Source organism: Rhopilema esculentum, chromosome 12 (assembly GCF_057945365.1).
Source record: "Rhopilema esculentum isolate cy_ngs chromosome 12, ASM5794536v1, whole genome shotgun sequence".
Lineage (NCBI taxonomy): Eukaryota > Metazoa > Cnidaria > Scyphozoa > Rhizostomeae > Rhizostomatidae > Rhopilema > Rhopilema esculentum.
Window position 1 is genome coordinate 10,441,491 of NC_142826.1, and position 17,647 is coordinate 10,459,137.

At 36.3% G+C, this 17,647-nt stretch overlaps 1 protein-coding gene across 1 annotated transcript; it reads right to left on the reverse strand.

Annotated features, from left to right (window-relative positions):
• Positions 1–4,929: 4,929 nt before the first annotated feature.
• LOC135681284 (uncharacterized) lies at positions 4,930–16,975 on the reverse strand. Its single transcript, XM_065195664.2, has 6 exons — positions 16,716–16,975; positions 14,375–14,449; positions 11,543–11,620; positions 10,174–10,314; positions 8,621–8,710; positions 4,930–7,511 (listed from the first exon to the last, which is right to left on the reverse strand). Exons 1-6 carry the CDS (start codon positions 16,842–16,844, stop codon positions 6,762–6,764), a joined length of 1,263 nt encoding a protein of 420 aa, XP_065051736.1. The 5' UTR covers positions 16,845–16,975; the 3' UTR covers positions 4,930–6,761.
• Positions 16,976–17,647: the final 672 nt, after the last annotated feature.

Here is a 17,647-nt window from a genome sequence, read left to right on the forward strand (position 1 = left end):
AAGTATTTCCTAAGGAACATACGAAAGCTTTATCCCGCTATTTCTCTCAATCACCACGGTTAATGATAATGGAATATGTTCAGCATGAATTTCACTCTACTGCAAAATACTTCTGTAAGTGCAGAATCGCCACCTTTGTAGAAGATATTCATGTAGAAAGTTTGGAAATGTCACTATCTCCGATACAACGATAACAAAGGTTGACGAAGGTACTTTGAAACAAAGATAATACTTTGTAGCTAAGAAGGTTATAATATTATCATCAAATGACGTTGCATAAATTGTCCTAATATCTCTAGTGAGCAGTATGCGGTTATTTGACTCTATAGATAAGGGTTGGCCTCTCCTAAAAACCTCAGAGATTGGTGAGCAATTTAAAAATTTTCGGAATCGCATTCGGTCCGTTAGTTTAGCATTAAATAAAATTAATGATTCTGATTTAACCCTTTCAAAAAGTAAACCGATTTTACTTCTATCGCCTACCACTATGCATATCCATAGAAGTTTTTGCCATTTAAATAGACAAAATTGAAACTCTGAATCTTAGGCCTTAGCATTCCATGTTAGTTCGCTTTTTATAGAATCATTACAATCACCAGCAGTTACGAGAGAATATTTCATAAAACCAACGCCTTCAAAACTGGCTTCGAAATTGAAGAAAAGGGCGGCCCTGGTAGTTGTCAAACTTACATTTGTCGCTCCATAAAGCACTGCGAAAAGGAGAATCTGAAAATGTTAATTGGGAAAATAGTAGCAAATAAGAGGTTTTACATAAATCCTGACTTTTGGATCAATGTTTTGTGGTTAACTCAGTAATACCTCAATTCGAAAAGCGTAGGATTATGTAATTTGCTAAGTAGATTAGAAATAAAGGCTGGATAAGTCAGCTTTGCGGCTAAAAAGGGCGTTGAGGAGGCGCAGAGAGTATAAGCGTTTCTCCTCAGCATAAAACTTTAAAAAGTTATAGCAAATTACTAGACTTTCGTCTATTCTAATGAATTCACGTCCTAGAAAGGAATTTCAACATATTCCAGAAAAGTGGCGATTGCACTTACAGACAAATACTAACAATTGGCCAATCGACAAGCGTAATAACACGAATATGCTTTTCGATTGGCTGATAATTGACTGACAGACCGATATAGCCACTTCGAAGAATTGGCTGAATGACATAAGGAAAGATAAACATCAAACTCCAAACCTTTATGTACCTTGCGTGAGCTCGCTATGACGATTATCTTAGTTTTGCAAAAAGTAAACGATATCCTAGATTATTGGCATTCATTTCTGATTATCCAATTATCCGCGTATCCCTTGAACAAGTCCACCATGTTTGATAACACTCAATACTAATTCTTTCTTTCTTAGTATAGATAGAGATAGGATCACATTCTTCAAATGCTCGGTTCTGCTGAGTTTCGTCCCACTGGTTGTCCCCAATCTTCCTCCGAACGTCCATGACTTCTATCTTGTTGTTGTCGTTATCGTAGCTTCATTTCTTACTGCTTCTGAACAGCCCCCGTAAATTTGATCTTAATTATTGAATAAGTCCCCACTGCTACCACAAATCCTCGAGTTGGCCCCCTCTCGATTTGTTGATTTTTGCCATCTGATTGCCTTTGGCATTTTTTCAATTAAAAGTTCATAAAGAAATTCCTACTAAAATATACGATGTCTTTTACATTATGTCTTTTTAACGTCTACTATAATTTTATAAGCCCCCCTCGAATAAACCCCATCCAAAAATATCAAAATTAGATAAGCCCCCAGGCCGAGGATGCACTGTATAAACTCTGCTTTCACATTTGATGAAAAGAAAAATTTTCAACCTACAACCAATCTGAACCATTTTATATCGCATTAGCTGAACCAATCTGTGAAAAAAACTGCTAGATATTGAAAAATTGTTTTCAGCATCACAACTTCATAGCACATTGCATTTTATTCACCAATCTTCCAACATTCGGGATTAAATTGTTCTACCTCCTTTTCTATCTTACCCTCTGTGTCACCGAAAGGTTTGTAGTCTGCCTGCCACTATTCTTGCATTTATTTGTCAACAAAACTGATACATTAACACCAACAAATAATCTTACTGGCTCTTGTAAATGTGCATCTTCTAAAACCTTTATTTGAAACTTAACATATATTCTTCGCAGGTTTTTACGCTACCAATGGTGTTCGCCGCTCGAGCTGCAATCTACCTTCAACTCAAATATTGTTTAATGACTTCTATGCAAAGGCTAATGTTTATAAACTTACAGATATCTTGAAAAGTTCTTGTAGAGCAGCATTAGAGGTCAACCACATCAATTCGGTAATCGAGGCCGCTTCGAGGCAGTTCAGGTCAGGAAATTAGGCATACTAGCTATTGCTTTGTTGATGTCATCCTTCTTAGCCCAATAAAGATGAGCCCTCAGCCATAATGTTGCCCTAAAACTTTACCTTGAAGCATATGCTTGAAGCAACGAAGATGCATTTTCATCACTACAGCAAGCGGAAGTCCACCTGCGAAGCGCAGTTTGGTGCTTCCAGAACAAAACAAAATAAACAATCTTATATGCGCTTTCTATTGTAAGGAATTCTTGAAATAGCACGGGCTCGTATTGAAGAGGTCCTATTACTTTATGTGTGGGCAGGAGCCAACCTGCAGCCGACTGAGCAATGAACTGGACCGTGTATTGGCCCGGGTTTGAAAGAAATTCATAACAGCTTCGGAATAGAAGAAATTTTTCAATCTCAAGAAAGTTTTTAATATTAATTTTAGAATTCCCAATTTTCAAATACCAAAATGGAATGCATACAGTTGTGTAGTAGTTGGTAGTATCAAGAAGTAGAACGCAGAAGTAAAATTCAAATTCAGTGCTTTACTACCCTTTTCGTTAGAATAATGAATATTATACCGAGAGAGAGATTTAAAAAGACCCCTTGTCTCTTACTTGTTTTTATACAAGTAATAGTAGTTCCTGCTCTGATTCTGTGATATTTTATAGGTTTATTGGTTCGTTTAGAATGGAACACATTGTTCAAAAGAATTGCCAGCATTTCAATTAAAAGTTGCGAATGACCTTACATACACTCTTTTTTTTATAAGAACCAGTAAATTTCAGTTCAGGCTGACTGTTCTTAATTTTTTCGAAAATCTGAGGCTGGATTGTTCTTAATTTGTTCTTAAATTAAGTGGGTGTAAGCAGTGCTACTGCTAGCTTTTTCGCTCTAAGGAGGTGTTCAGGCCTCATTTGCCAACAAAGTGAGTGAGACAGCCTTAATTTGCTGACAAATTTGAATATTCACCGAAAAAGCACCCACGCATCGCTAAAAATCCTCGATTTTGAGAAAAAACGTTGTTCAAAATTGCATTTTGCAGAAGCTCAGCCTCAGCTTGTTCTTAATGTTCTTAACTTTTGCCCAGTTTTGAGGCTCGTGTTCTTATAAAATTGTTCTTATAAAAAAAAGAAAGTACATACTAAATTATTGTTTTCTGCTAAATGTTGTATCAAGTCACATTGAGGTGGTGTTCTTTGGGTATCATAACTATATGAATGGGCAGATTACATGCACCTGTCTGATTTTATGTATCAGATACTGTGATATTGTCAGCAAATAAGATATGATATGGTTTAAAAAAGATATGGTTTAAAAAGCACCCCCATTTCAGTGAATTGTTTAGAGATTTGCAAAATGTAGTGGTTTTCTAAGGTGTCTCTAAAGGTATAGGGAAAAATTATCTGAGGATATCACCCGTCGTTTCTTAGACGGTTACATAAAGGTCGACCAGGATACTTCTACGCAGGGTATTTAAGCTCGACAATTCAATTGTTCTGGGAGATAACAATTCAGCTGTTTAATTTTTGTCTTGCGAAATTTCGGAAAAATTAGAGATTGAGGATTTGATTTGAAATTGATAGAGCCAGAAAATTCGATTATTCATTTTTGTTCTGTGCATTATCTTTTCGATTTAGCTCGTACGTTTTTATTACTTTTATATTCATAATTGCATTTATGTGGATTCATTTTTTATTTTGTATATTATAATTAATCTGTCGAGTATAATGCACCTGTCACAAGCATTGGTACCCTAGTTGCCAGAGTCTCCATTATTTAGTCTCAGAAATATAGTTCAGCATCTCTGCCACCACTGCCGCTTACACAATACTGTTTCCCCGGATCCATGGGGCTTTGGTACCCAGGGTAAAGTATTGGGAGCACAGCAATGTCTTCCCTCTAGCGAAAATAGTTCTTGCTATGTGCACTTCCTAAATTAACATGAAATTTGTACCATTTTTGGCAATAAACAATATTACGAAAAATATATATTTGTGTCCCCTTATTTCTTTTGGCGCCCCCTATTAAAACCAGCGTCCGACGGCCCTGATATTCTGACAAATATTGAAACTGGAAGACGATCGTTTGTCACTGCAATTTTGCAAAAAAATCAACTTTATAGATTAAAGTTTTAATTGGTGGCAAAGACCGAGATAACGGGGCTGCCTGGGGGCCATGGCCTCCAAAAACTTAAGTAGCATAAGTAAAATACTTTTATGTTGTAAAATGTGACTATTTTTACACTTATTTGTCGGGGCTGGCCCCCTAAAACTGAAAGTTGTATCTCGGTCTTTGATTGGTGGTGGATCCTTCGGTGAATCTTTGTCAAATGTAACTATTTCCATTATGTAATGTTCATGCTGGGTCAGTTTAATGCAGTTTTTTTGAAGCAAATAAAAAAGGAATTCAAAAGGTACAGCTTTCTTATGGTTTGATTTCCGTTTTATACACAAACTTATGGTTTAAAGCGCTAACTCTTACGGCAGAACAGAAGCTTGATGAGTATACGAAAACGTTTGGTCATGTGGAATCAAAGTGGAAGTTGGAGATTTGTTTTCGGGACAATTTTCGGAGGCAGATAATACAAGGGAATGAAAGACGAGCACTTACCACACGCAAAAGAAATTTTTACTACTCTTTCTTACTTTGACAATAAATCTACAAATTAATATCGTTGATACATTTACACAAATTTAATTGAATTCTAGTCACATGTGGTTTAAAACATCACAAAAGAAAGAGTTTATCAAAACCAATTTCTCTTATCTCAAATACCTTCGTTTAAGTGAACATTCGATTGGCCGTCAATCAGAGGCTTTCAAGAAATATCGGGTTATTCAGTCTGATACTGTCGTCTACCTAGATATATCATAAAAGATGACCGCACATACTACAGAGCTATATTTGCTGGTATCCTACATTGCAAAACAACGTGCATGCTGTTGATACAACACAATATTGAATGCACACTTCTCTAGTTGCCGTAATTACACATTGCTACTTATAATTACACGTTGCTGAATGAAACGACGAAGGTGCAATGAGTTCGTTCTGGGCAGACGAGCAACAAAAAGAAAAGTTAGGCAAATATATACAACTTTTGTATAGCTCATTAATGGCGTTCGGTATGCAGAGCTCGGAAAAGTGATGGCCGGGGGCTTATTTTGCCAATAGGAGCAGACCGATGATAGAACATCAAAAGTCTTCGATTCGATTTTCTATAAAAAATATTCGTTTTAACTCAAGCCAGATCTTGACGTTCCTTAAAGTATTACGTTATCATTACAGGTTGTTGCTTGTCATTATATATATATAGTACCTAAAAAGTAAAATCAAAAAAGACTTAACAACATTAAAGAACCTAAAATATGTTTAATCTATATAGTCATACAACTGGTCTTTGCAGCTGTAGAGATTTTACGACCAAATCTTGTCAATATGCTCGGACAAAACTACTTGGCGAAAATAAATGCTTGTTCGGAATTCAAGATCGTGTCTACGTAACAAGCGATAAACGCACCAAGGCCGTAAAAATCTTATCCGAATAACATTTACAATAGCTGCTCTGTTTAGGTGATGATGATGATGATAATGACTAAAAACTTAATCCTATCAATAGCTACTTCTGGTTATAATAACGAACTGATCACATTTATAACAATCAAGAAAATAATTTATTCTAAAGCATCAGACAACAGAACTAAGCCTGTAAGTTGTTAATAAAAATAGATAATATCGTGATGCTCAGTTATTGCTGTGAAAAAGGTTAAATTGGCAACACTTAGCTAGATATAAAAGGGATTTAACGAGAAAATGCAAAGTAAAACTAAAAAAACTATAAGTACAGTACATCAGGAGATTTGATGCTATAAATCTCAAGATGTAGAGCTTCTAGGGTGAGTGCATCCAGGTAACAAAAAGAAGATAGGTAGCTGATGGAAACAAATGACACCGGAGTCGTTTATTAATCAAGAGGCCTACGTAAAAATTTGTTATAAAAGGTTTGAAGAAGAACTGGCAATGTTGTTTAGAAGAAACATAGCTTGATTCCTTTTAAATTATAGAGGCCTCTTATCAAGCTTTTTACTTCGCAATTCTTCTGCATCTTTCAAGTTCCTACTTTTAGCAGACATGTATGTATCACAGAGAGAATGACATTGATAAAGGACAAAGTGGATAAAATAAGACATCACTGGCTATCATCTTCAGAACACAGTGCACTGCCTACACATGGGTGGAAAGCAGGAGGGTACCAACGGTAACAATTTTCCTTCAATTGGCAGGTTCTCTTATACTTAAATTGTTAGATTGACCTTTTTTTGCAATCAATTCTTAATCACGACGCTATGTGCAGTTTGGTTCACAAAAAGTGCACCACATGCATTTTGAACTACTAAATAAAACTTCGATTCCGTACAAAACATTGCAATCTACTCTTACACAAATTGTTCCTTCCTGTTGCTCAAATCAACCGAGAACGGGTTAGCCTGCGTGCTTTGAGTGCCGGCTTGTGACCAATTGCTTTCAAAACTGTCTGATCCAAAGGGATTAGGTGTTGGCTCGGCTGTGTTTGCCGCGGCGTTGTTATGGTTCCAGCCTGCAGAGGCAGTAGTAGTGACTGACCCAGTGGAGAACGGATTCGGTGTCGTAGTCACTAGCAGGCCTTGGTTCTGAGAGCTGCTTGCTGTGGCCAGCCACATATCAGCCTGGGAATGAGGGCTGTTTGCCTGTGCAGCTGAGTGCAGATGTGCAGATTCGATGCTGGATGAATCTGCCTGGAGACGTGGTGGCGGCAGGTCATCTGTGAGGGCTTGGTAGGTGCTAGAGCCCTTTTGATTAAAGCCAGGATGACCCATCGGCCGTGACCGATATGGAAGTGACATATGTCGAGTGAATGGAGATGGATCTGCACTAGGGGTCGGTCTGGGCCTAATAAAAGTGTTTGCGCTCTTTTTACTTTCCGGTGGAGATATTCCGTTTAGAAGCTGGGCAGAATCATTAGTAGATGTTACACTGGTGTTGGCGGTGGTTGTTTTAATATGCTGAGTTTCCTGTGCTTTTTTCATTCTTTCTTCGTATTCATATTGGTTTATTTCTTGGAGCTGCTGCACACTCTCTTGGGGAAGTACCACTCCATTTGCATTTCCACGCTCTTTTAACTTCGACATTCTTGTACTTCCTGATCGCTGCAAACAATAATAATTAACAATTATAGAAATGATAAAATAAATTCAACAAAGTAAGCGTCACTCAATAATCTAAAAGGAATTGTTTGATAAATCAAATTGTGCCAATGTTCACACAAGCAGGCGGCTGACAGGGGACAGGGGGCAATTCCTCTGGAGCCCGGAACCAGCAAGGGACCCAGAACAACCAAGAGGCCTGGCAACACCAAGGGGACCTGAGCCACCAAGAGGTACGTAGAAATGTACTACGTGAATTTGACTGGAGATCAAGAATTTATGTGACGTATAAGCAAAATATCCATGTACCAGTACGGGTTTAGCTTGTTTCAGTCCCAATTAGGTACACAGTACGCCTCGCTTACAAGCCAAATGGGAGGTACAAAATAACAGCGTTGCAAATACACGTCCCATCTCCAAGACAGTTGATATGCTCAAAACTAAATAAGGGCCGTCATGGCTCTCGACGGCCCTGAACAGAAGGCTAGATGAGTAAAGACACACAAAAACTGGCCCTACTGAGGAAATATGTAAGATATATACTGTTCATGGCTGTTATTATCTAAATAGACCTTCCGTGCTGCAAAACCTGACGGACATTGGCATTCACAGCAACACCTAAGCAACAGAACGTTTCAAGGAACCTGGCAGGGATTGTAGCCTCGGCCAGACAGTTGAGACAAAAAATCATCCTTGTTCAGTATTTAATGGGTCGTTAGTCTCCGAGAAACTATTTGTCAGCAACAGGATCCACAATCGGAATCCTGGTAGTAATATCTGGAAAGAGGGCAAAATGTTCCTAGTTCATATACTCACGCACACAGATAAAAGCTTTCCTGAGATTTGCAAAGCATTCAGTTCTGACCAAAAAACGACGTTCATACAAAGAAATACTGTCTTTGTAGTTAATACAGTTGGATAGAATGAAGATGTAGAATGAGGAATGTGATGAAACGCATCGTTAAAAAAGTAAAGTTTATTAACAACAATAGGTGCAAGACTAATGTTTCTTTGTTTAACAGTTCCCTATTCAAATACAAGGTGTTTATTTACTCTTTTGAATCTAAGTTAATATGAAGTCCTAAGAAAGTAGACAGATTAATTTCTCTCACCTGGAAGTTGTCATTCTTCATGTTTTGTTGCTGCTTTTTCTGCAAGCAGGCTGTAAATGCACATCCCACAGCATGACTTATTCTTTCCCCCTGAAAATCGAAGGAACATAGAACTCATTCTTTATATAAATCATAAACAACTTCTGGAACAAAATTACGGCCTTGCATCAACAAGCAACATAGAGCATTTATGGCAGGCCTGGCCGTGAGCTTTTTAGCAGGCGAGCGGTACATCGCCCTCCTCGGAAAAGTCAGGCGGGCGATTTATAGTCTCTTGAAAATCGTCAATAAAGGTATATGAATAAACAACAGCTAAGTTTACAAAACAAGATGGTGACTCTCCGACAGAAATAAAACGATAGTTTCGTATAGTTGCAAATCAACAACAATCTCACTAAAAAGATTTGAATAGAACCAAAAGTAAATAATCACATAGTGTGATTTTGTTATAACATTAGTACAAACTAGCATTCATTCGAAAACTGCCATTTTGATGCTCAAGTACTTGAAGGCTTGTTATTTCTGAGTTAGTTGTCACAGGGACATACACGTATTTTATTAAGCGAAACTGATAAATTCAGCTACTACTGGAAGTTTTAAGATTAAAAGATTTTGAGAGGTTACAGTTTCGTACCGGTCCTTAAAAAGCTATATCTATCAGTGGGGGATCCTGTATACTTTAATGAACATTATAGCCAGTTATAAGAAACCACAGCTTTTCATAAATTACTTAAAGTTATTTAGCGCCAAGTTTGCACCAAATGAACGTCACCACCTTCTTTCCATCTATCTCCTCAATTTTTCTTCAAAGAACAGCTTCTTTGTCGTATTTTTCGAAAGTTCTTAGCTCAACAGTCGATCCTTTCTGGTTACTCACCATGTTGAAACGATTCGGATTTCATGTGTTAGGAATATTATGAATACCTTAAAAGCAACTCTGTCAAATGACATTTCAATTGGCCTTCGAAAAAGCATTCCGGTGAAAATGAAACCATTCAAAGGATTCTCTTCCCTATTGCATTTGAAAATGCTTCGTTTTTTCGCGTTACTTGTTAAGTAGTTAACCAGTTTACAGGAGTAGATGACGTCCTGAGAGATTGAAAGGTGATTAATGTTATTTCGAAGTTAAAACATAGAGGATCAAGTTCCTATCAATTTTTTAGTTTTACTTCAAGAGGTGTCGAGAAATGAAAGGAAGATCAAGGCGGGTGGCTACCTGCGAACTCACATTCGGGTGAGTGATGAATAGCTCACCTCGCTAACACGAGGCGAGTGTGGCAGTGCTGCGGGCGATCGCCTGCCTCAAACGTTCAGGCCTGATATGGGCTGTCATAACCTAGTTTCATAAAGGTTTGTCACCAATTCAAGAAGCTAATGACAGAAATGAAATTCTATGTTAACAGCTAAAATTTTCTCTTGATATACAAAACTTTTCTTTTCATAAATATAGAATCCTTGATGTGGTTTCAATACAGTCATTTGCTGAAATTAAAATCACACTGGAAAATTAACACTAGCTAAAGGATCATATAGAGTGTTGAATATAAACTCACAGTATGTTTGATTCCTCTAAAGCTGTAGCACATCCACCTGCGAGTTGTCCCATCTCTGCATATGTATGAAAACAATTTCTCATCACTTGGATCCGGTGTACAGAATGAAACTTTCTCTATTACTTGATCTACCACAAGTGACTAGAATAAAAGAAAACATTGTGTTTAGAAAATGACGAGTCTTAATAAAAATTGTTGTTCAAGCTTGTGTGATGCACTAGTACATAAAGTTGTACATAAAATTTTCTTCAAAGCTCCTGAGTGTATTTGTAAGATCAAGCATACAGTAAAAAAAATAAAAAAAATGAACTTTTGGCATGAATGATTTACTAAAACAATATAGTTTACTAAACAACAAGGCTCTAAGCAACTGAATATTGTCTTCAGAAACGTGTGACATTGTGTAAACAGGAGTAGTTTGTTTTCATTTTAAACCAACAATTGAAGCAGCTTTCAATCAAACAAACATTTTGTAGAGGTTTCCCTGGCTCTGGTAATTGCAGGAATTTGCATTGGAATTGATGAACAAAATTTGTTGATGAAATGCACTGGGATATATTACTTCATTCTCCATAAACTCTTGTAGTAAGTTCTTGTTTGGACCTCAGAGAACCATCATTTACATGAGCAACAAGAAATATTCACTTATATATATCAAGGTTTGGGTCTTTGTCAAGGCAGAGGAAAGACATGGAAGTTGCAATTTTCAGGTAAATTTGAGCAAAAATGGCCAGGTAAATAAGGGTGGTGTATAACTTTACATTAGAAAGACTGCATCACTCTCTTTCCTAGCATTGATTTGATTCCACCAAAACGTGTTCCAATATTTTGACATATTTCACTAAATAAACAATGCTAGTTGACTATTTACCACGGGCATACCTGTTTCCAAAAATAACCTAAGTTGCATTGAAGAATTTCAGGGCAACAAATGTTGGGACTAAAAATGAAGGGGCTAAAAATGTTGGGACTAAGGACTTGATTGGTAGTTTCCTAAAAACATTTTCTATAAAAAGTTTTGAAATTATTTGAATCAAAAGACCATTTACACTAAGTTTTATCACAACTACTTGCTTCTCATCCTATTATTATTTTAATTTCACCACTGGAGTTATTTTTTTCCTATAACTGTTTAATTTCTTATGTTATTTTTGTTATTTTAACTATTTCAAAATCCTCAATAAATTTTAAAGAATTTGACTCATGGTTTACAAGATTATGGTTCTCTTTTAAGGGGAATACTTCAGTATAAAGTTTTATATTTGCGAGTTTCTAAATTTTTTTGGTTCCATTTTGTTTTGGGTGTTGAAATGCTTTTGTTCTGGTAGTGAATCAGTTTCATGCATAAATGTAGTAAACTTAATGTTACCTTTGTGACATCATCAATAACCCTCAATGTATCCTCTGTCACCCATAATGTCACTCTTTTCTTCTTTGTTTGTGGATGCTGAAATATAATTGAAAAAATTATGAATCCCTGTAAGAGTTTTCATAGCACTGATTGTAGTTTGTTTGAGTATTTGCAGCTGTTGTACATACATACATAAAGATTAATCCTCTAGGACAGGATTGGGCAACCTTTTTGGAGACTGGGCCAGATCATTCAAACACTTTCTTTAAGGTGGCCAAAGGTAATAATAAGGTAATACTATTTAATTACACTACAATTTTGAACCTCTCGTTTACATGGATATTTTGCAACAATAGATTAGACTGTTACAATCGCAAGCGCAAAAGGATAAACTGGAAAACCAATCAAAATTGAAAAGGATGTCATTCAGAGTTTGGGGAAAACATCCTAGAAGGGAAATGCAGAATTATCTTCCAATTTACGTTAAGCAGCAGCCTTTGATTAACACCAATTTACCCAGCCCCACCCCCCCACCAGCACACTACCAACTAAGACATGACAAAATAGGGACAGCCATGATATGTGCTCAACTGCCAAATCTTTCTATGATTCCCAGGTTTCATAAAGATATTAGATAATCTAATTTTGAATCAATGTATTTTATTCAATGTTTGTGACCCCTCAGAAAATCATCTTTGCAAACCAGAAAATTATAACATTAAATCATCTCGCTGGACACAAAAACTCTCTTCCTGAGATGGATTCTGGCCCACTGACCGTAGGATGTCCATCCCTGCTCTAGGATATCAATATTTTAGATCAGATTCTGATCTCAATTTCCCACAGAAGCGTTCAGAAACTTCTGAATGATGCTTTCTTATATATATCTGATGATATGACATTCTTTTTGAATATGTTGATTGCAGAAAGCATAAGCAAATAAAAGTTTCTTTGAAAAAAGCAAACAAATTACAACATAATGGCTAAAAGCTTTTTCGACTGACACTCCTCAGAGCATAAAATGTCAGAATAAGGGTCTGAAAGAACACAATGAAAAATATATACCCAGCTGTGAATCGAAATAGGCCAATCAGAAAGACGCAAGCGCAACACCGGTATAGTTGACCAATAAGTGCCTCATGCCTAAAGAAAAATTACCATTGGGATCTACACAATGGCAGTTTTTGTTTGTATGTAGATTGATTCAAAAAGTGCTAAATGGAAAGACGACCGGGCTGTGCCAATTATCTGAAACATGTCATCATGATAGAGTTTAGCACAATCTGAGTTGTCTAAAAGATGTTGACCAATGGCAGAATCACTTGTTTTAACAGTGTTTCTAGACCTAAAAGATTGAATAGGCTGTTCTCTTTGAGGGGCAGTTTTGTTTCTTATGTTGGAAGGAACATGCTGTTTTATCCTATCCCCAATTTTTTGGCTTGTCCGTCCTATGTAGCCAGAATCACACTGGCACATAAATTTATAAACAATAGAACTTTTTTGGTTGGTAGGAGCGCAATCCTTTTGAATGGATGGAAGGGCTCTCCTAGTGCTGTAAACAATAAGAGGATTGACAGCAAAGAAACATATTGTGATGGCTTGCCTAATCTGACTCTTGAATCGCAAGGAAGTGTTACCAATCCATGGTAGTTTCAAATCAACTGGGCACTTTTGCGGACCAAACTTTTGAACAGCCCAAAAACTTATGATCCTCTCCTTAGTATAAGACAAAATGACATCTTCTAGATAGCTATTGTCCAAATGTTTTAAGTTTTTCCAGTTCAGTGTGCAGTTTAGATTTCCAGCAAATCATGAGTGCCCTATGTACTAAAGTTTTGACAAGGTTGACTTTGAGTTGTTTTTGGCAAAATGAATTCTGGTGTATGCACTGACCGGTATAAGTAGGTTTGCAATATACACTGGTAAGAAATCCAGTGCTAGACTTTTCGACCAAAACATCTAAAAATGGTAAGGAATCATTTTCTTCCTTTTCAAAGGTAACCTGGAGGGCTGGGTGTAGGCTATTAAGGTGTTTTAGAAAAATATCACACTCAGCCTCTGTTTTGAAAAGGGTATATGTGAAAAAGCTGCCATTATGTAGACAGAAGAGGTTCTTTTTCTCTCTTGGACCCCAGTGGTAATTTTTCTTTGGGCACGCGGCACTGATTGGTCAACTGTACCGGTTTTGTGCTTGCATTTTTTTCTGGTATATACTTTTCATCGTGTTCTTCTGGACCCTTATTCTGATGTTTTATGGTCTGAGGAGTATCAGACGAAAAAGCTTTTAGCCAATATGTTGTAAAATGTTTGCTTTTTTCAAAGCCATTTTCAAGTTCTCTTCTGCCAAAAAACTGTTCAATTAAAAAATTGTTGAAATTAATTTGCATCTTGATGCCTTTTTAGACATCATTTCAAAACAGGGTGAATACACAAAATGCAAGGAAACATTTAAAATGAATGATTAACTATATTATAATGGAGACAGAGACAAGGCAAGGTGTAAATTATGAGCATATGATGATGGAAATTACTATATAATGGTGGCTACAAGTGATTCACACAGTATTAAAATATGCAGACCAAGTGTCCATGACCCATTTATCATTGAACCATTTGAACTCAGATAGCAGAATTCAAACACATTGCATATTATTATGTTTTGCAGGATAGAACAGGGTGGCTCTTAGCTGAAGAGGGTGGCTCAAGATTCATGCTTAATGCCATCACGAGGCAACTTTGCATATGATAACTATGAATATGATATGATAACTATGAATATGATATGATATAAATATTTACATGCAAATTTAAAGCTACTTTTTTTAGCTAATCATTGAAAAATTCACTCACCATCTTCATCTGATGTGCAGCATTTGAGCATACTTGTGTTCCTCTTGATTCTTGAACTTCAAGTGAACCAAGGTACTGCAGAATAGAAAAAAAAACCCTGTGACTGGCAATAAAAGTCCAGACATGAGATATTAGACTTAGATCCATCCAATTGCTAACATGTGCATATAAAGGTTAAAGGCAAAAAGCTACAACTTGCTGGTGATAGTAGTTTTATATCAGATATTTATATCAACTAAATTGATTTTAGTAGTGTTTGAGATTTGTTTATGAACTGTGATATCCACACTTTGCATAAGATACTGGCATAAGGTACAGAGCTCAAAGTTTGACATACTGACATATTTCTTAGCAATATCTGTTATAAAAGATATAAAAAACACAAGAACTAATCAAAACACAGAAAAAAGATAATTATTGCCTTGAAAGAATTCATTGTCACATTTTGATAATCATAGCATTTTTAAGGTACTTGCAGTGTCTCTTTGTTGAAGCATAGTTTTAGATTTTTCTAAAAACGCACATAAGTTTCTTAGATTTGGAGAAATAATCCTTGATCCTCACATAGAGGGATGCATGCCTTGCTTTTTGATCTGGCTACCCTTCATGAAAATGTGGCAAATCATAACAACCAATTTTTATCATTTAAAAAGGTTTACATTACAGAAAAATTTCAGACAAAATATCCCTGGCAAAAAAATTTTGATCTGTTTTCACAAAATTTTGGATGATTCTAAAAAAAATTATACAAAAAAAAATCTTTCTTAAATTTCAAAGAGCATATTACACCATACTAAGCTTACTGTAGTTCATAATTAACTTGATTTACCCAAAAAAGTTACAAATGTTTGATAGGGTCCACACTATGAATTCCCATTCTCTATTAGTGCCCATCATTTCAAAAGCTTTCACAGTAACCCAACCATTGCTGTAATGTTCTTCATAGCAGATGAAAGGTGAAGGTGTCTTGACCACCTTACGATATTAATTAGAGGAAATTACAAAGTGGGTGAAATAGAGCTGGATGAAGGAAAGGATCTGAAGAAAGATACATACTGATGTATATTACAATTAAAGTGTGACAGCCCAAGCCTAGGTGTGTTGTTAAATTAATTTTTTTGACAAGATGTGACTCTGTTTCACTTTGTAGCTACAATTATTGCCAAAAGCACTTGAAACATCCAGCAATTTGCGTTGTGTTTTAATATGTTTCAATTCTTTTCCCGGATACTCCTATTTCCACACCCCTTCCCCCTAAACAATGTTTATAACTTAGAAAAACATCATAGAAAGCTCTTCTATACAAGTGTGGTGCAGAAAATTGGTCCTCAGATGCAAGGAGCAATCACAGCTTATCAGAATGAATTTGACATTAAATGAGCTTGAAGTAGTTTATCTAAATGATAAATTTGTCAATCTTAGATGGCTCCAGGTCTATTTTCCACTTTGGACACAGAGGATAGGTGCACAATTAAGACAAGATGTAATTTGTCATGAAAGAATGGCAAAGTTAATTCACCAGAAATCTGCCTTACTTTCATAAATTTCATATTGTGGTAAAGCAAGCTGGCAAAGCTATTGTACCAAAAAAAGAGTCTTACTTCCATAAATTTTGTATTGTGGTAGAACAATGAACACAATTATAAGCTTTATCTAGCCACACTCAAAAGAAAATTGTTTCAAACTCTACAGAAAGTATGAAGATTATATTTTTTTTTGTTTAACTGTATCAATATCTATTTCTCACTTGGTCTGAGCGAAGCTCTTGCCTAATAACTCTCCAGGTTAACAATGAACAGCAATACCCTACTCAAATAGAGTCATTTTACGTTATAAGTACAGCATATATTGTCTATTTTTTATGGTTTGCTATATTAATTCTAACTTTGAAGTCCCCTTTAACACAAGCTTCGTAATGTCGTGTCACAATGACAACAAACGTAAATCGGAGGAGGAGTAAATTCGATCAGATTTCTAGTGAGTCATAGGTAAAACATACGCCTAAATTTTATGCGGTATTCTTGACTGAAACAATTTAAAAATGAGTTTAATGTGAAATAACATCAGCTGCAAATAATCCTTCAGTATTAATCCAGATAACGTCAAGATTCTCACAAGACGCCCTTCGACATTCCAAGAATTAAGCATTTCGTTTGTTGAAAGTGCACAACCCTCAATAAACGAACGGACACGGGGAGATGATTTCCTTTAGAAGTTAAACAAATCTTCAAGCGACAAGACACGGAAAAATACCAGCTAAAGAAACAACTCACTATCAAAATTACAAAGCAGAACAAAACACTTAAACAAAAAGGCCTAAAGGACAATATTCTTCAAATACCTTGGCAGGGAAACTGAGGCCACCGTGTTTGATATTTATGCTATCATTTTCCCAATTTGCTGGATTGTTGTTCGCTCTGTATTTCGATCTGCTACGGAAGCTGAGAGTTCTCCTCAATCTTTTCATCATTACGACAAATTTTTACGAGCCAAACCACAACTAAATCAACACTGGATGCCTTTTGCACTGATTCTCACATCTCCGTCACAGCTCCTTGATACCATTATAGATGCAGGTTCCGGACAATTTAGTCGACGCGACCAAGTAGCACTGTGCGAGAGTCGATTGGTTCACCAATGAATTACAGCCAATCAGATTCGGCACCTACCTATCAACATCCCTGACATTTAGCGAAGCTTTATTGATTTTTATATAGAAGACTTTGTTATAATGACGGTGACGTAATCAATAGAAAGCAGGTGATGGAATGCAGGCGGCTTGATGAACTTTACAAAGACTTTGCATACTCTTTAAAATAATAAGTTTTCTTCTCGTGCTGTTTATAGGCCAAATTGCCTGGATGATGAACGGCAAGTTAATTTTTTTTAAAAATGCACGACAGCATGCGTCATCGGCATTGAACGCTTCATAAAGTTCATAAAAAGAGTTAAGACGGGAAATTAAAGAAGCTTTCCAAATAATCTGAATCCTTAGCAATTTGCTTACTTACTACAGTAAATAACTTTTAAACGTAAACCGTAGTTGCCGATCCCTCAAATCAGGCTGCTTAAAAAAATACTATAACAATTTTGTATGTCATAGTAGCGCGGGTTTATTTTTGCAGCACTGCAAACTAAAGCAAAATGATAAAATTCACCTGAATAGGTTTTTTGTCCAGAAATATTTCAAAAGGGCAGGAAATGAGATACAATTGAATAATTGTCGCGTGTTCATTTAAAAGCAACCATTGCGTGCTCTGGGGCAATTTGACC